This window comes from Solanum stenotomum, chromosome 9 (assembly GCF_019186545.1).
Source record: "Solanum stenotomum isolate F172 chromosome 9, ASM1918654v1, whole genome shotgun sequence".
In the NCBI taxonomy this organism is placed as follows: Eukaryota; Viridiplantae; Streptophyta; class Magnoliopsida; order Solanales; family Solanaceae; genus Solanum; species Solanum stenotomum.
This window is the reverse complement of record NC_064290.1, coordinates 2,848,196-2,867,604: the sequence shown is the minus strand read 5'-3', so window position 1 is coordinate 2,867,604 and position 19,409 is coordinate 2,848,196. Positions and strand designations below refer to the sequence as shown.

At 35.4% G+C, this 19,409-nt stretch overlaps 2 protein-coding genes across 3 annotated transcripts; both read right to left on the bottom strand.

Annotated features, from left to right (window-relative positions):
• Positions 1-119: 119 nt before the first annotated feature.
• LOC125876596 (ubiquinone biosynthesis O-methyltransferase, mitochondrial) lies at positions 120-6,700 on the bottom strand. Its single transcript, XM_049557815.1, has 9 exons — positions 6,395-6,700; positions 5,913-6,002; positions 5,305-5,383; positions 4,996-5,073; positions 3,554-3,602; positions 2,348-2,397; positions 1,506-1,655; positions 578-658; positions 120-473 (listed from the first exon to the last, which is right to left on the bottom strand). The coding sequence occupies exons 1-9, from the start codon at positions 6,658-6,660 to the stop codon at positions 348-350; spliced, it is 969 nt and encodes a 322-aa protein (XP_049413772.1). The 5' UTR covers positions 6,661-6,700; the 3' UTR covers positions 120-347.
• A 1,106-nt stretch (positions 6,701-7,806) lies between these two features.
• On the bottom strand, positions 7,807-18,318 carry LOC125877969 (serine/threonine-protein phosphatase 5). 2 transcript variants are annotated; one of them, XM_049559260.1, is made up of 13 exons: positions 18,075-18,318; positions 17,833-18,002; positions 17,686-17,757; positions 16,347-16,497; positions 15,155-15,367; positions 13,499-13,607; positions 13,299-13,416; positions 11,288-11,435; positions 10,341-10,589; positions 9,670-9,795; positions 9,437-9,537; positions 8,320-8,394; positions 7,807-8,201 (listed from the first exon to the last, which is right to left on the bottom strand). In XM_049559260.1, the coding sequence occupies exons 1-13, from the start codon at positions 18,151-18,153 to the stop codon at positions 8,142-8,144; spliced, it is 1,671 nt and encodes a 556-aa protein (XP_049415217.1). In that variant the 5' UTR covers positions 18,154-18,318; the 3' UTR covers positions 7,807-8,141. The 2 variants fall into 2 exon arrangements, with proteins under 2 accessions (XP_049415217.1, XP_049415218.1); XM_049559261.1 differs by lacking the exon at positions 15,155-15,367.
• Between the last annotated feature and the right edge of the window lie 1,091 nt (positions 18,319-19,409).

The following is a 19,409-nucleotide window of genomic DNA, read 5'->3' as shown; positions in this document are numbered from 1 at the left end:
GTAATTTGGCGCAAGTGCACAGATAGTCATTTTGAAAGTAGTGTCTGAAGTTACAAATTTTATTCAAAGATGGATAAGGATTGCACCATGCATGAATTCACATGTATTTATGTATGGTATCCACAAAAGGAGTATTAAAATACATAAAAAAAAATAGGTTCGAAATGGTACATTTTTAAGTTTAAAACTTCTGATGTGGATGTTCATCTTCTAAGCACGTGTAGTTAGAATATAAGAACATATGGGAATTGCATTCATCATCCAACAAAACTGAAAAAGGGATTACATACAATTACAGCATGGGTTAAGAGATAACAGCAGAATAAAATTGACAGCTTTATTGTAACTTAATCTAGAGTTTCATCCTTCTTGGCTGATTTTGTTCCGAAAGCGATGAAATTAACACTGATGTCATCAGACAAGGACCAGCGACCCGTCAAAGGGTTGTATACAAATCCAGCCATCTCTTGCACCTGTAAAATGCAGAAAGATTACCATTTCAAATGGGCACAAACAGATAGATATTGACTTGATTATGATATAGCTGAAAAACAGAGATGCATGTAAATCCACTTGCCGATATAGAAGCGCGCTGAAGAATGAGTACTAGTTCTTCTGGGGTTAGAAAGCTTGACCATTGATGTGTACCTTTTGGAAGCTGTAAAATCCAGTTATAACGTTAGAACATGTTTAGATAATCCCGGCAATTTGCACATTGTACAACCATTAGCTTCTTCTCGACTCTCCAAAAAGAAATCCAAGAAACAGAGAGACACAAACAGACATAGGAAGCATGGCTGACAAGTACACTATAATCAGCAGAAAATTGTCGTTTAACATGGCCACTGTCATGCACAGATAATGCTAGTAAATACTCTCTCCGTCCCATTTTATGTGACATTTTTCAGATTTCGAGATTCAAACAAGTCTAACTTTGACCGTAATTTTTTCATAGATCTTTTAAATATTTTGAATTATCAATTGTTGTGACTTATAGTACTTTTTACGTAGTTTACAAATATATAAATTTCATTTCAAAAAAATTGAAGATTTCATGCGCAAATTTCCGGTCAAACTTAAACTGTTTGACTCTCGAAAAACGAAAAGTGCCACATAAATTGTCCGACAGAGGGAGTATCAGCGAGATGAATCCTAGCCAATAGAGCAAAATCAGTCCCCAAATTTAATTGGAACATTTTGAAGCATAATCGACACAACATGCTTAACAGAATTGTTGCCATTTACACATGATAAATCAAGAACATTAAAATGCTCCACATAAATTGGAAATTCAATTTGAGGCAAGAGAATAATAATACATAGAACTATCTAGAAACACCTTCCATACACCTTCCTCTATATATTCACAGTGAACTAGCAAATCTCACATGCACAAATATCATCTAACATATCCATGGGAAGTTTTGCAAGAAAATCAATTCACAAGAGTTGATATCAACCAAAAATTACCAATAGAATTTAGAGGATCTACTAAATATATTTACCCAATGTAGGAGATACTCTGCTGCAACAATTGCCGTTGCATATGCTCTCATTGAACGATTAATCGTTGATATCACGGTAGCACCACCAGGAATGGTCAACGCTGATAATGATTTGCAGAATCCAGCTGGATCTGCTACATGCTCAATCACCTACAAAACAGGCAGAATTAGATACACATACTAGAAGAGATCAGATCGGAAGCTGGGTCTTCTAAAGAGGGGAGATTTGAATAGTTTGATATTGCCCCAGTTGTTACATTTTCACTTCACCAGTCAGAATTCTTTAGATACACATACTAGAAGAGATATGTCCCTGTGTAACAGACCCGTGAGAGCTCTAAAAGCCTCCAATTATTAGACTTTTTTAAAAGATGGTCAGGTAAGCTTGCGCGGACCTCGACTATTCTAACGGGTACCTGCTACCTTTTACAAGGGGACCTTGATTATTTCAACAAGTACCTGCTACCTTTCACCAACACATGAACATCAGGTAACTCTGCCCACAAAGGCTTCAGCAAATAGAAAGAGATCACCTAACATTATTGTCTTCGTTAGGATTTGACTCCTACTCTCCAAGGTTTTCACCCACTCCATTGACCTCTAGGCCACACCCTTGGGTGCCAGTTATTAGACTTGAGCAAGTGCAATAAAGCTATAAAAGCATAGAACTGCTTAAAGGACCAAGCCTTTTACACAATGTACTATGTTAACTTCAAATAAATAGTGAAAGTTTGCAAAGCAAAAGGTACAAATGATGGAAGTACAATTTACTAAAACAGTTAGATTGTACTGCAGATAATAAATCATAGAACAAAGTTAGCCTATTACTTATTAAGTCATACCTCTAGCGCAATCACAGCATCGAATTGTCTCTGTTCTTCAACCAGGCTTTCTGTCGACATAACATCCAATAGGGTCATTCTTTGAAGAATAATCTTGAGATTCAACTAAAAATGGGATTTTAAATAAAACAAGCTAAGTCTTTTTTCTTCAATATCAGCAGATGTGTCAATAGCTAAAATTGTTATACACCATAGCTGAAAAGTACATAGCAACATAACAAGCATCAAATCATTAATAATTCTGTGTCCTTGTGACATAGACTAATCTCCATAAAACTACAACACTTGAGCTTGATTCATGATTTCATTTAACATTTTAAGTAGCTGGTCTGTAACTTAATTAGGCACAAGTTGTCTTGGAAAAGTCAAGGCTTTTTTCTACTATAAAATGAGATGGATATGCTTTTTTTACTGGAAAGCAGACATAACTACAAAGAAAAGAGCCTTAAAAATTTAAAGCACAGACACAGAGGCAATTAAGTTCACCACAAAAAAAATCAAAGCACACATCTTTTCTTTCACCAGGAATCTCACACACTGATATTTTTGCAAGTCCAAATACAGTGCCAATCATTGAACACATGATAATTCAGCCAAGTTTTCACGGCAAGAAAATAACCAACCACGCAGTTGAGTGAAAACGGAGAACTTAGGGGTTATAACAACTACAAAGCTGAATTATCATGAAGCTGCAAATAATTAGTATGCAATCACGACCAATTACCCACCTTCCATACTCTCTATTAAGGAGGAGGAGGTTAACCAGTGATGATAATTGACTATGAACTACCCTAGGAGTCTCTGTTATGGTTCATGCAGCTAAACGGCACTAATTTCACACTATTGCAGCATAAATTGGAACTACAACAAAAAAATTGCAAATGGAGATTGCAATAACATACAACAATTTGGTCATCCTTTACTTCAACTATTTAGGAAAGAAAGTGAGGCTTTGCTAAGATGCCAAAATTCATTTCCAATTGATAAGTTGAGCATGATTAAACCAGTGCTTGATCATTAACATGATTCATAACAAAAACCAATGTTATGCAGACTCGTTTTCCTATTCTTTACTAAAGAAGGCACCAACATGATAAAAAAGAATAGATAATGTCCGTTCATTGTATATCGTGATAATAGATTAACATGCACATAGAAGTCATTAATATTTGGACTTAATTATCATCAAACAAGTATGGCATGTACCAGCTGTTGTGCACCGATATTCAATTGAAGAAGTCTGTGGATCCAAATCCTGAAAGAAATATCAGCATTCATAAGCATCCACTATATAGCATGTATACGGGTTTTACTGTCACAATTCAAAAACTATATGTTTAAGATAGCACTATAGCTTAACAAACAGCAAACCTATTGCTGAGATATGTGCTAATCTTACCACTGTAAATAATGGAAGTAAATTAGTTCTAAGAAATTGCTTCAACTATTTCATCAACAACATTATTTTAGAGAATATGTTTTAATTTTTAGTTTCTAGAACTTCGGTTGTTGCATATAGACCCGCAGTAGTCATTGAAAATTTTGACACGGGCTCAAGAGTTTTGCTTTGGCCATTGGAAGGACAAGCACATATTATATATATGAGGATATGCGACAATATCTTTTTGAATAAAAAAAATACGCAAGTCAATCATATTGGTTTAATACATATATCAAGAGTTAATATCCTACACATATTATATTGAATACCAAGACGACATGGCCACATGGACTAAAATTTGGTATTTTTGCACCTTAAATGCAATCTTTTGAACATGATCTAACTTTTACATCCTTTTGGTATTAGCATATCAACCTTGGGAACGCCTTGGTGCAAATTTTGTCGGTGAAGCTCCAGAACATCACAGCATACATGAGTGCAGGGAAACAAGAATTTAAAGGAATAATCTGGCTTGTTCCCAGTTTATGCAAAAAGGAAAACACCTACAGTGGAAGAGGCAAAAAGAGCTGTGCCGTTTTCTTTAAAATATAATAGGATCTATACATAACGTCTAGTTCTAACTTTAATAAATAGGTAACTTGCCAACCCATGGACCTTCTAATGTGTAGTAATGTACTTTATCTGCTGGTGAAACTTACAACAGGATTTCTATCCTGGAAGCACAAGACACTGGTCCTAATTAACCCCAATCTATTGATTCATCTTCACCCAATAATGCCTAAGCTTTAACCATTTCTTTAATTTTCAGATTGCCTAGAAGGATCAAAAGAAAGATCTTGTTTCTTCAACAGTTTTTTTTATCTCTAGTGGGCCTCTAAGTAGGATTTGAAACCAAGATGAATAAACATCGTATGAAATTTTTCTTGCACTTGTTGTCAGTATTGAGTACCTCTAATTTGGCAAAGAACATTCAAGTGATCAGCTCAAAACCCTTCTAAATTTTAAACTTATCTTCCATCCCAAGCATTGTGACCTTCAAATGAACTATAATTTGACGGAGCGAAATAGTAATTGTCCCTCAAGGTAAGGAAACAATAAACTCAGAATCAATATAAGACTTGTAAATTTTGATGCCAATACTCATGATATCTCAGGTATGGGAAGAACCTTAAACTGTACATTAATCAGACAAGCAAAAAAACGGCAGTTTAATGGTGCATCATGGAAACATTTAAGTAAAACATACCGCATGAAGGCGAGCAATCTTGATATTTTTGTCTACAGCATCAACTCCCGTGACCGTAGCTCCCATTCGAGCCAAAGGCTGAATTAAGAGTAAAAATGAGTTGTGTGTGTATATTTTGCAGCATGCTTAATATAAACATTCACTTCATTGAGTGACAGAGCCATTGTCTAAGTCTCAACTAAGCTAACAATAGTACTTATAAAAATACTAGGCTAATAATGGTAATCACAGGAGAAAAATAATCTGCATATGCAAAGGACAAAGGTAAAAGTGAACTCCGATAGAGTATTAAGCTTGATGAATGTATACCTCAGATAAAATTCCGCCTCCACAACCAACATCAACAAACTTCAGTCCTTCAAAAGGTCTAGTGCAATTTGGATCCTTTCTGATACAATGAAAAAGTTTTAGCCTCCAAAGATACAACAAGAGTGAAAAAAAAAGGTGGAGCTATTAGGGCAATTTGGATCCTTTCTCAGCTATACTCTCCTTTTGCTTATCCATTACCTTCTCTATCCAATAGTGCTATTTCTAAGCTCCTATTAGTATTGCATTTCCTTTCCCCTTTTTTCCCCATACGGTACTACTAATTCCTTTCCTTACAACCCCTTCTAATCTCAGACCAGCAAAGGCCATAAGAATATCCATTGAAATCATGAAATCCCTCCATTCACATAAGAGCAAAGATAATTATAGTTTGCGAAAAGAAGAATATGAACAACAAATCTAGCTAAATCCTTCTCTAACACAAGCTACATATTCCCTCCAACTTCAACATTATTATACACGGATCAAGTATTGGTCCTAAAAATATAGAACACCAACAAATACTAATGGAAATATGAGAAAACTCTTTGTATGCAATCTAATCTTTTCAGACATTATATCCTCAGTATTCTTGAACTGGTGAGAACTACCTGAAATGCCGACAAAGAGTAGACCTAATAAAAGCAAGTCTTGTAGGGTTCATTAGATGTAATGGCTTAAAGGGTCCTTCTGAATCCCACCTGATTTAACACAGGCGCACAATTAAATTCAGTATATCAAAGTAGAAAGCAAATCGAATGAAAAAGATTCAAAATTCCAATTCCAAACTCCCCATCTGTCATTATTTATGGGACATTTTTCCTTACAGACTCAATATGACTAATTTCAAAGCTAAATTGGATTCGGTCACTCAATGTTTTAAACTTAACTTTAGATATTCAAAAATTACACTAGTTCATCTCATGTCAATACAATGGAAAAAATACATTTATATATATATATATTGGTAGCTACGCCTCAATTTCAAACTAGTTCAGGTCGATTATATGAATCCTCAATATTCATTTCAACTCCATTTGAGCCCATTCATTCCAATACAAAAAAAATTGCGGAATCTTTGAAATTTAAATACCAGGTTTCGGCAATGGCGGAGAATTTAGCAAGTTCGAATTCATTGAGAGAACTTGAAGTAGTAGTAGAAGTATTAGGGGATGGAGGTGGTGGAGGAGGATTTATCGGAGTTGCCTGAGAAGCTTCGGAATAAGATCGCCATGTTACATGATTTTGTGAGGTGGAGAAAATGGAAATCGGGTCTCTGAGTTTATCAAAACGGACGTCACTGAGTTCAGAGACTCTTGAGAGAGATCTCAGTCGGTTCAGAACGAGCTTCGAAGCCATGCCTGAAGAACTCTTAAGAAAATGGTGAAACGTGGAAGCTTGAAGAGACAACAGTTTTGTGCTTTAACTGCTTATGAAAGTTATGTGTGGCACTGTTAGATGGGCACGTCATAGAATTGGGCCTGGGTTGGGTCATTGGCCCAAGCGGATGTTTTAAGTAGGAAAAATTACTTAAATATACACAATTTATTGTACACACTCTCAAAAATTCTCTATCATTTGAAAAAGTTACAAAAATCTCTACTCTCTCATATTCTCGGATATATTACTTTACATGGATCTATCGGTTGAATACATTATTTTACGTGATGTATCAGGACGTATGTAATGTATCGGGATGTTGAGTGATATACATGAAATCGAGAGGCGATGTATAGGGGCATTGAGGGATGTATTCAAAATCGGAACGCGATGTATTGAGACGTTTTGGATGTATCCAGATTCCACCAAATTTAAGAGATTTTTGTAATTTAGAAAAGAGTAGCAATAAGATAGGAATTTCTGTAAAATTCTCCAAGTACTCCATAGTTGAGTTCGAATGTAATGTTGTGTGTTAAATTTGCAAGAAATTTCACCATTTCTCTCAATTTCTTATGTAGTATTTTGATTTGGTGTATTAAAAATAATACACATGGCATGATTTCTAAAAGAAACTATTTGTTTACAAAATTAATCTCTTGCATTGCTTATACCATGACTTTCCATGTATTAGTCACACTTTATTTAGTGTCATAGTATGTATAATTAATGCATAAAAATTATTGGTATTAATAATGCAGAAGTTTTTAATGTATGCATTAGCATATGATTAAAGACAGTTGTATCTCAAAACATTTTTCAATGTAAGCATAACTAATACATCATATTTGACACTATTCTTATACACCCGTCAATCGACCCATTAAGTTTCACGTTTTTGGAACACTTGCTTCACCAAAGATTAAATGGCACAAACTTTACAAATTGATAGGATTTGCATCCACTCATTACAAACGAAAGCAAATTAGTAGGAATTACCAGTAATCTGGCCACAGGCACAGAGACAAATGACAATCCAATTGTAAAATAGACAACGTAACAGTATCACTTAGCTGATGGTGGAAAAAAAATATATAGACTATTTTAACTAAGAAAATAGAAAAAAGAAAAAAACCAAAATTCGACGTATCAAAGCTTCCCAATTTGGAAATTATCTAAGAGAAATGAGAAGTGTGACAATCTTACAAAGAGGAACACAAACAATACAGAGGACAATCCACCACACGACATTGTTATTGTAGACAAGTGTTTACACCTTAATCAAAACAAAGGAGGTGAGGATCCTCACAAGCTGCGGGCAAGTCAGGAAGTTGTCCAATTAATGACACTGCAGCTAATTGGCTGTGTAAGTACTAGCTCTTCTGCCTCCTGATGTGTATGCTCTTGGTCAGTGTGACAAAAGGTCGAATAGATTGTAATACTGAACGTTAGGTTTCAGAGTTTTAAGAAAACATCCGAAGGAAGTTGTTGGCATATGCCATTGGCTTGACATCAGGATGTGGCTGCATACAAGGCAAAGCAATGAAGATGAAACGAGTTAATCCACCGCGTTAAAGGAGATGAGACTAAAAGTGTTGATATGAAGGAAGAAAAGGACATTTCAAGATAAAAGCCACTAACCACTGCTGAAAATGTCACAATATTTGGCTTCATATCGGGAGCCTCAAACCGTATAAAAGCACCCTTGTTACCCATCTGCAACATGCAAAGTGCATTTGAGGATATTGAATAAATCATTTCTATTCACATCAAAGAAACTTCATATAGGATATGACACTACGTGTATTAGTTACACAAAGAAATTATTACAAGATCCTTCTCTACTATAGGAATACAAATGTATAGATAACGCAGTTCCAGTAACTAAAAATTGACCTGTCAGATTTAATAACCACGTAAATTGTCACAGAAAAGTAGCAGATATTATGAATATATCTGTACATATTGCAATCAGTTTATGTACTAAAAATATATTAGACGCTAAGCATAAAACATGCAATGGAACTGGACACCATGCCATCAATGCAAATATGTCCCCAATGCCATCTAACGAAGTTGTTGACAAAGCCAACATCTAATAGATTCCAAATCTACATTGAAGCAAAACGTCATCATTTCCCATCATTTTAAAATCCTAAATGAAGCGATGAATTACTAGCTGTTTCAAATGCTAAGGCACTATCTCTTTGGACTTTCTTCAGGCATAACTTCAATGCTAAACTTGACCGACAAACAGTGTTATTAAAAGCAGAAAAGCTCTCAGATCCGTTGGGACTTTAAGTGCAAATTAAGTATGAACTTTAATGAATAAAGGCACAAAGGGAGAAAAAATAAATATATATATATATTGTCCAAGACTAGTAGTTATAGCATGAACGACAAATATATGAACAAAAAAATTGTGAAATTGTTTAGTTCTCCCCTTTAGAAGAGGCTCATTGGCAAGGAAAAGTATGTCTTAGAACCTTGATGACGACACTGAGGCGAGGCGAATCGCTCAACACGTATTGAGCCTCGCTTCGGCGCACCTTTAACAACACTGCCAACAAATCACAGATATACAAGATATACACACACCAGAAACTCCGCAGTGATTTTGATGAAGTGTAACATTTCAACCTAAAGGAAACTTTTGAGGTGAGGGTGTTTTTTTAACTTACAAATTGTGATTTTAATTGGACAAAGTAGCATGAGCTCAAATAAACACTTGAGAGGGGAATACAAAGAGACAAATTACCTGGTCACAGTAATTTGGAGCGGAAAACACTGTTATGAGTTTGCCATCATGTTCAATCTCATAACCTTCATCCTTCACTTCATGAGATCGGACCACTAAATCTGCAAGCATCCACACATGTTAACATCAAATATATGTGCTAAAATCCATCAAGTGAACAGAAATAGACAGTGAAATATCAATTCTCTACATGGTCAAACAACAGAATAGGGGAGAAAGGAAAAGATTAGTACCTAGATTATTTTCCTGCAAGAATCTTTTAGTTACGTCTCCCCCGAAAGAAAGACCAACACCTCGTTTACTAGGTCCTCTACCAGGCTGAGGTTGTGGATCACTCCACAACAATTCACACATTAACCCTGAAAAAGATCAAACGAAGCCCCAATTATAACCTAAGGTCCTAAACAACTTGGTCATGTTTACTATGTATGACCAAGGTTAAAAAAATAAGCAACATATGTTTAACAAATCAGCAAACTGATGATAACTTATCAAAGAAGTCAATAAATTAATACTAACTAAAACAGACGAAGCAGAACTGCCGAAAGCTCCATTTTAATTGGCCCACAAAAGCATCGATAAAGACCAGAATAGTTGCCTTTATTTCAAAATAATAGTCGTGTCTAGACTCAAAAGTATTTATTAGCATGTACCAAGAAAGTGGCTTGCAGCTTGCAGGAACAATGTGTCAAATGATGATAACTACCAAGCAAATGAGAATGGGTAGTTTTGATACACAAACTTAGTAGCATGAATAGTTTTTCCGAGCTTTTTTTGAAAAGTTTGTCAGATGATTAATGGAGCATTAAGGAGATTAGAGCAGAGTAATTAGTAAATGTGCTAAACAATAGCATACTGAAAGAACATTATACATGTATACTTCTCTACTTGCATCGGAACTTACCCTCCTCCGGGGGCTCACAAAACCGATCAATTGCTCTAATATCAGAGAGCTTCACGCCATCAACACTAAAAAGACCTCCATGCACTACAAAGACTTTCTCGTTTATGACATGGGCCAAAGGTAAGCAACAGAACACTTCTGCAAAGAGTTCCACAAATATTTCACTTAACTTGGATCTGACCTCGCCCTCAAACCCATATATTTTGTTCATGCTTTTGCTTTCATGATTTCCTCTCGCAAGGTGTATAGCTGAAAAATTGAAGTAGTTAGCAAGATACAATTGACCCATCTGAACAACATTTACACACCGACTGAATGATTAGAATAAAAAAAAAACATGTTACTTCTTAGGTCGTGCTAGTATAGAAATGGTGACAAAAATCAAATCTTTGAAATCAAAATCTTAGCTTTGATTAGAGCTTGATGTATTGCAATATCAGAACCTCAAATAAAAGCATTAACATAGCACTTAGATCTAAATGGGACCCAAAAGGGACATTCACTGTTAGGTCTAATTGATGTACAAATAAAAAAGAATAGAAATAGACAATGAGTAAAAGGAAAAAAGAAAAATGACTCAAACAGCTTACATCTAAAAGGGACACTCATTTTCTTGTTAGGTCTAATTGATGTACAAATAAAAAAGAGATAGAAAAGAAAATAAGTAAAGGAAAATGAAAAAATGACTCAAACAGCTCACATATAAAGGGACCCAAAATGAACATTCACTTACTTGTTAGGTATAATTGATGTACGAATAAAAAAAAGAGATAGAAATAGAAAAAGAGTAAAGGCAAATGAAAAATGACTCAAACAGATCACTAAGGTAAAAAATAGGGGACTGGAAAACTTGCATCCAGAAAACCTTCAAGTTCCACCCACTCAATACTAGATAGGAGTAATAATCTGCTTACAACATTGAAGATGAATAAGAGCAGGCGATCTACCTGATGGACACATGCACTTGAAGGCGAATAATGTCAATATGACCTCTAGAGAGAAAGACCCTCTATCAACAAAATCACCATTGAACAGATACGGATTGTCTTCTGATGGAAGCCCATTGAGCTCGAAAATATTTAGGAGGTCATAAAACTGTAGCAACATTAGAAAATGACGAAAGTTCAGCCAGTAGAGACTTTTTGCTGGCAACAAGAAGTCATTCAGCCAAGCACAGAAATAGAACACCCAGCAAATTGTATTATCACTAATTCACTATATATTAACAGCAGGAAAGAATAAAGGACTAAATGATATATCTTGCAGCACATATCTAAAGACAAACAAGTGTTCTTTAGGACCTGTTCCTTAATTGAATCAGAAGAACCAACTACTTTACCTCATCTTACCGTTTATTATTTTTCTGGTCAATTGTATTCCAATTAGCTTGACAATGACAGAAGCAAGCCAAAATTTCATTCACAAGACCAACTTGGGTGCCTGTAAAAGGGGTTTCCCAAGCCTCTGCTCAAGTTGATCATATTAACAACCGCTGGCAACTCCGATAAAGGAAGTAAGGGATAGCAAGAGACGGAAGTTCAGGGCGAATCATGAGGAAAAGATACACTTTGGGTAGAGGTTTTTGGTATAAAGATTGGGGAAGAGCCTAAAACAACCGGAGGTTGGATTAGTCTGGAAGTGGGTCAATCCACATGGTTGTCAACAGTTCAAGGTAGAGGGGTTTCTTAAATTCCTCTCAAAAGGGGGCGCGAGCCGTCAGACCAAGCAAAGATGGTGTTTCAAAAGGATGGAGTAACTCACTGGTCGCACTCAGGGTTGGTGTTGGATATAACCTGGATTAGACTGGTTGGATTGCCAGTTCAGTTCTGAGCCAGAGCTTCCGGGGATTTTTGGAGACAGGCCAGTGTTAATCAAAGTTGAAGAAAACACACTATCGAAGCTGGATAGGAGGTTCATGATACTGAGTGGAACTTAATACAGGCTCCTTCACAGCTTCTACCACAATAAAGTTCAAGAGCTTTCATTTTATACCATTCCTTTTGAGTGGAAAGAGAAGTGCATTCCAAATATGAAGGTCCTAGTCTGGTTAAAGGGAAGGTGAAGATGCTTCCTCAAGTGGGGAGAAAAAGCTGAGGGTGGGCCAATTGAGTGTGTCATCAGGGAAATCCAAACTCAGATTTCAGTGAGGAAGGGGACTGGGATGTTTCACAAGTGGGACGAGAAGTACGAGCGAAAGGGCCTGCGGTTCAGATATGTATGATAGGCCTTACAAACTACTCCATCCGTTTCACAAAGAGTGACCTAGTTTGACTTGGCACGAAGTTTTAGAAAATAAAAAAGACTTTTGAATCTTGTGGTCCTAAGTTAAAGTTATGTCAAAGGTACTAAATTGCCCTTCAATCTTGTGGCTTTAAACATGCCACATGGAAAGCTGAAATTAAAATGTTACCAAAAAAGGAAAGAGGTCATTCTTTTTTAAAGAGACTAAAAAGGAAAGAAGGTCATTCTTTTTGAAACAGATGGAGTAAATGGCATATCAGTAGTATTTCAGCTCAAAAGGAACTCTATTCTTTAATTAGGGAGGGCGCAAAAAGGAGAAATATGACAAAGGGAAAATGCCCATGATCTTTAAAAAGGTTCAAGCGCCTTCAAATTGCTTACAGGTTGGAGCCATCTGAGAGATACGCACATCCCTTTTTTCTGACAAAAGGAATCCACCCTTATGTTTCTCCAAATAGATCGGTGAACCAAGCAGCAAATTTTGAAAGAACAAGAATTTTATGTTTTAGCTATTCTTGCATGTAGGAGCACCACTAGCAAGCACCAGAAAGTTCTAGGCCTTCTATAAATGCATGTGCCTTGGTCAATACCATATACTGACAAAATCTTGTGCTACAGGGGTAAAATGAAACTGGAAGGGAACAAAAAGGACAAGCAAATGATAAAGGTAACAGCTACAAGCTATAAAAAGGCATCCGTCATCAGGATATTCATTACCTGACCATGTACATCACCACATACAGTGAAGTGCTTCCCTGCGGGAACAACAATGTCAACAAGGGAGGGCAATGCTCGCAACATTTCTCTTGTTTGCAGTACTATTTGGTAGGCATACCTGTCAAAAAATAGCAAATATTGAAAGATGAAGAGTGTTTCAAAAATAAAGAGAAGATGACGACCATGAAAATGAAACATACCTCTTGTGTAAATTCTTCTGGTTTTTGAAGTCATCCAACATCTTCTTCACAAAATCTAATGTTACGACATCTCCCTCTATTCTTGCACCAGCATATTGAGGCTCTACCTCTACAATTTAAAGAACCAAACTGGCATGTAAATTCAGGTGAAACAAAGGCAGCAGATATCTCATTGACTGGATTAGATGAAGTAGAGATAGTATTAATAAAGCTTAAATCACTGACAAATGCAAGTTCCCCAGCACAGACTCGACACCAAGAGGTGGTCTTACAATGTAGAGACACAAATTGTGGGGTAAAAAAAAGTGTCACGCAACCTCTAAGATTTCTCAATATCATATGTAAAACAGAACTGACACATAAAAGCAAGGAAGACTCAGAATAACGAAGCATCAAAACATGCACACAGCCACATGCCCAATCCTCCTAAAAGAATCTTTACATTTACAGGTAAGAAAGGCAAAATAGGACCAGCAAACTGGCAATTACTATGCACATAAAGCTAACACGGCAAGGGATAGTTTGAAATTGGAATTTATAGCAATTACAATGTAATAGATTTTGGTAAGTGTATAATTACAGAATAAGCTCCTAATTAAATCCCTAATTAATGCCAATCATATAACATAGACGGATTAAGGAAATTTAACCTTTGCATAAACTCCAGTATTAGATTAGACAATGTTTGGTTGCTACTTTTGTTTTTCTCATAAATAATATTTGCATTAGTTATGCAAGAATCTATAAATTATTTTATACAGGATATTATGTGGTATAAGAATGTGGGTATTAGTAACCCACGGACTAAAAACATTAAAATGACATCATAATAATAAATAAACTCTCTTTTTGTTTTAAGAAGTAATAACATATTTCATGATATACATTTTACACAAATTGGCAAAATATCAAACTAAACATTCAGCAAGAAATAATTCTTGCATTACTAATCTCTCTGTTACTTAATCCCTACATTACTAACCCCTGAATTATTCGTCTCAAACCAAACAACCCCAAAAAGCACAAGGCAACGGATAAATGTCTTCAGCAAGGGACAGCTAAGAACTCTAAGCCTGAAGTTCAAAAGGAGACCCACATAGCAAAACGTTGCTATTTTACTTACCACAGAGACTCTTCCCCATAAAATACAATAACAGATGTGCCCAAGAATTTAAATGTATCACGGAAATAATGGGGCAAGAATCTGTAAGTCGCTCTGAATAAAGATACAGTACTAACTTATTAGAAACTTTAATGGCTAGAGAGTAAAGGGTGATGTCGTACTCCAGGCAATACACTTAAACCAGTGATCGATAGAAGAGATCTATTTTCAGAACAGTTCACACCATACTCATATGGTCCTGAGAGAAGGCTAAAAGAAGCAAATAACTACTAACACAGAAAATAGAGGGAGGAAAATGGTTTTAGTTGGAACACCATGCTTCTGGTAATTTCATACATAGAAAATATCAATTGAACAGGAACAATTTTCAATCAAGTGCAACGCAATGGAATGTAAATAAAATATGAGCATTTGGTCCAGTTTGCAACTAGTCCTTATTCAACTATTCTGATTATGATGGATGTCCTTTTTGGGAACTACCACTAACTTGGGTTATTTACTAGTTCAACTTTTTTTCTTATAAAGGCTCAAACCTAATTCAAGTGTTCGACTCTTGGTAAAGAAACCATCACTGCAACGTCCCCACAGAAATGTTATCAAGACCATCAATAAGACTGCCGAAGCTGCTGCTGCCACCATTGTGGCTGACTTAGTCCCCATATATACCACCAGAACTCCCATTAGTGCTGCTGCCGCTGATACAGCAGTTGTTTTGGTGGAAACATATGATGAGCCAGGGCCTGACCCTATAAGGATGAAATAGGTAAATTTTACTATTAATTACTTTTATAAGAATGAAAATTATATGGACTAACATAAATGGTTGAAAGTTGACTAAGCTTAGAGATTCTTATTTTGTATTGTTATTTGAAATGAAGGTTTATTGTTGAATAATCTAAAGGACAAGCCCATGCTCAATTCAGGGGGTCATTTGACTAAAAATCTACTGTAGTAGTTGCCAAAATTTGAGTTAGAGGGTTCAGCGTTTCCTGAGAGGGACAAGAAGTGTGAGTAATGGCTAAATTTGAACTAAGTAAAGGGAAGTACTTCGTGAGCAACATCTTGTAATGTTTTTATTCTCTTGCACATAGTACACAAACAACATATCATCTTCGCAACCAAACGATAATGTAGAAAAGATCAAAGGGATTTATTCTTTATCTTGTTATGGTTACTTCAGAGCATTTGAAAGAGGTTGGGAAGAGAAAAGAAAAGTTCCCCATGGACAAGTCAACATTTCCTACCATCTATCCTAGGCAAAATTGATTTCTCCGCACAATCTCAAACTTTTCAACAAAAACTATCTAACCAGTACCCTAGCAGACCGAGAAGTGAGAACTAAACTACTGATGCATCAGACTTCACAAGAGAGGTGCAAACCCCTACTAATAAGTAAATCTCATGGCAGTACATTCAACATTTCAAGGATATTGAGCAATTCTCATCCCTCAATTAATGAAGCAAACATGTATGGCAACAAGCAGCAGTAAATTAAGAAAGGAGAGGGAATGAAGCATTTTTCCATTATGGTAACCATGTCCAGCACCTTGTGAAATGCTATGGCCTATGACATGTAATGCAATAACTTTATCCAGCAACCATAGCCACAGATGAAACAAGAAAACGTCGTGCAAAGCCATGCTTTGCAAAGAAATTTACTGTGACACTGAGGTATCTTCTGTGAGCATAATGTAAGTAAGAAATATCAGCTTGGAGCTATCTTACCTACGGAACGATAATCAATAGAGTCAGCTACTGAACGTCTCTGAGATTCTGGGACAGAAATAGCTTCTTCAAATTTCAGCTTCATGACAGCTTTCTCACATTCCTTCAATTTTTTGGTAGCATCTGGGTCGTTTGGACATAACTTCTTGACCTGATTGAGACAATAAAGGAACACATCCCAAAAATTAGCAGATTGGTAAACCATTCCGGCTTCTAGTGTACTCTGATTAGAGAAGATAGGTCACATCTACTGCAGAAAACTATAAAGCAGACTTCAAAAGATACATGCAAACAGCATATTCGGAGCCTATAATGCAGAGGAGACACCGAAGAAAACCAGTTGGGAAACAAGACCGTATAGTTAAGTTCTCCAAATATTTGTCAACTTTAATGGCCCATACAGAAAGAAAAAAAATTTCAAGAATCACTATTGAGACAAAATAATAAATTGATGCCCAGTAAAAAAGATTACTTGATATCTCTCTTCCATTGTTGAACCACTAAATTGTTTATGAGTGTGTGTACTGGCTTAGATATCAAGTATCATTTGGACACGTTTTCAAGTGCATCATAGAGAAGAATCTTCCTATGTGGTGGCTGAGCTAAAGATCCAAAATTCAGTGTTGTGATACACTGTGAATTAACCCAATGATCAGTTCACATGCAATGAAACAAATTGTATATTCAGCTTTATGTTATTTGCACCCTGAGAAAAATTTAAATATCAACTTTAGTATTCACCTTCGCCATATTATATTATTTGCACTATGATTTTTTTAATTATCATATGTTTGTCTTAATATTCTTCCCAAAATTTTGCCTTATAATTCCGACTTGCTGATCCAATAGCTAGAGAAGCAGAAGCAACATTTCTCAATACTTCTCCATTTTGCAACCAACTTCCTTCTTGTTTATAAATAAGTAGCATCTCATAACTATGCAACAAAAGGACACGCCAAACCTGCACCAACTTACTGTTAATGACTTTAAAACTTATTGCAATTTGGGATAAAATCTGACTTTTTTTTCCTGCTGTGTTGGTTTCAACCAACATGTCATTGCACTTGATTTTGATGTCAAATCTTGTTAGTATCTCCAGATAACTTACCTAGTGCATCTGGAATTTGCTAGAATATAGAATTGACAAGGAACCTTAAAGGTCAAAAATAACATAGTACACATACAATGTCACTGGTTCATCATTTTCTCTAATAAATGTGTTTGCTAGTTACATAAGCAATATTTTTTCCTCAACATATTCTTTTGTACCTTACCTAAAGCTTATAAGAAAAAAATTGCAGCTGATATGAGTGAAGAAGCTATGAAAAACAATACCAACCTGTTGAAAATCCTTGAGTGCGTCTTTGAACTTCCCCATTGCCAAATATGCAGCTCCTCGCCTATAATAACCCTGCAACCTCAGCAATTAATCACACATCAAGAGAAACAAAGAAAGCACAATTATTTTCACAATTCAATTACTTACCTTTGAATATCTAGGGTCAATTTCAATAGCTCTAGTTCCATCATGAATTGCGCTGCCATATTCCTCCAATTTGGCGTGAGCAAAGGCACGGTTAGCATAGTACACCGCATTCTCACCGTTCAACTCAATTGCTTGTGTGTATAGATCAATAGCTTGCGAATACTTATGCCCTGAAAACACATTGAAATCGGAAATAGATGAATCTACATAATACGAGATCAAGTTTGTGTATATTTAATTACCTTTGAATGCTTCATTTGCGAGTTGCTTGAGTTCTTCAGCTCGGGAGGTGTTTGAGTTCTCAGTTTCCATACCGGGCATAACAATGGCGACTGGAGGCTGGCTGGGTAGGTGTTGCGTGCGGAATCACAATACTAGAATTTTCATGAACACTCTTTTTATGGCGCTTTGGGGGTTTGTCAAAGAAGACTGAGACTTTGCTAAAGTGCTTTCAAGCCCTAGATAGTTCCGGCTCTCCTTACAGTCCTAACATGGTAATTTTCTACAGGCTAGTTAACCACAAGTTATTCTGAAGTTAATTATTTCGAATTAAGTTATGTTATTATATTTATGAGATAAATAATTTACGATTTCTAATACCTCTAGCTAAATATGGAATAATTTATTTTATCATTGAAATTATTATATTTTATATCTTACATCAAACGACTCTTAAATAATCTATTACTTATCGATTCATCTCAATATTTTACCTTTTTTTGGATTAGAGTTTTAAAAATATTAAAAAATTATTTTTATTTTTTACTCTGAAATATGATTAGAAATTTAAAAATAATTTTAATTTATATTTATGATCAAACATAATTTTAGTTTTTAAATATTAATTCTTACTTTGAAAATGCAACAAAAAATAAATTTTGGGATATTCATATCCAAGCTCTTAGAATAATAAGATTGCAAGTTTTAAAATAAATAACTAAGAAACGCTTTTACTTCAAATTTTATAATTTCTTGAGACATTAAAATAATAACATTACGGAATATTAAACAAGTAACTAGAGTTATAAAGATGTTTTGAGATGCAACAATCCAATGGCAAATAATTGTTAGTGATGAAGTAAAGATTTTACGTGGATGGCAAATAATTATTAGTATCAAGAATATTACTTAAAAGATATCTCTATATATAGTTTTTTTATTATAAAAAGTAAAAATTATAATTTAAAACTAAAGAATTTTACTTTCTACCATAAGTAAAAGATAATGTGACAAAAGTATATACATAATTTAAATTCAAATATAATGTGGGTAGTATAATGATTATACCATGTTAATCAATCAATAATATATATATCAATCTTCCTGTAATATAATTTTTATAATCTTGAAAATAAATTGTAAAAGTTGATCCACGATTTTCTTCCGAATCAGGAGTCTTTTCTCAAAAAGAGATGTGTCTTGCACTCTGTCCGAACGAAGGGCTTCCTCGATTTTTAATTTCATTTGGAATTGGGCCTTAATAACCGCCTCGGAAATAGCCTTGGGCAAGGGACACCCGATAGTATTTATTGTAAGGTGCCCCGCAAGGTTCCGTTGCCTCTCTTTATGCTCCTGTA

What these genes read in the sequence shown, in the direction of transcription:
- LOC125876596 (XM_049557815.1), bottom strand. Translation starts at nt 6,660, where the DNA reads ATGGCTTCGAAGCTCGTTCTGAACCGACTGAGATCTCTCTCAAGAGTC. An exon ending in ATATCGGTGCACAACAGCTG is followed by an intron (nt 2,398 to 3,553) that starts GTACATGCCATA and finishes TTATGTCGACAG; the next exon opens with AAAGCCTGGTTGAAGAACAG. An exon ending in ATGCTGTGATTGCGCTAGAG is followed by an intron (nt 1,656 to 2,347) that starts GTATGACTTAAT and finishes CCTGTTTTGTAG; the next exon opens with GTGATTGAGCATGTAGCAGA.
- LOC125877969 (XM_049559260.1), bottom strand. Translation starts at nt 18,153, where the DNA reads ATGCCCGGTATGGAAACTGAGAACTCAAACACCTCCCGAGCTGAAGAA. An exon ending in GAGTCGAACACTTGAATTAG is followed by an intron (nt 13,608 to 15,154) that starts GTTTGAGCCTTT and finishes TTTAAATTGTAG; the next exon opens with AGGTAGAGCCTCAATATGCT. An exon ending in TTGTGAGCCCCCGGAGGAGG is followed by an intron (nt 9,796 to 10,340) that starts GTAAGTTCCGAT and finishes GATCTTTTTCAG; the next exon opens with GGTTAATGTGTGAATTGTTG.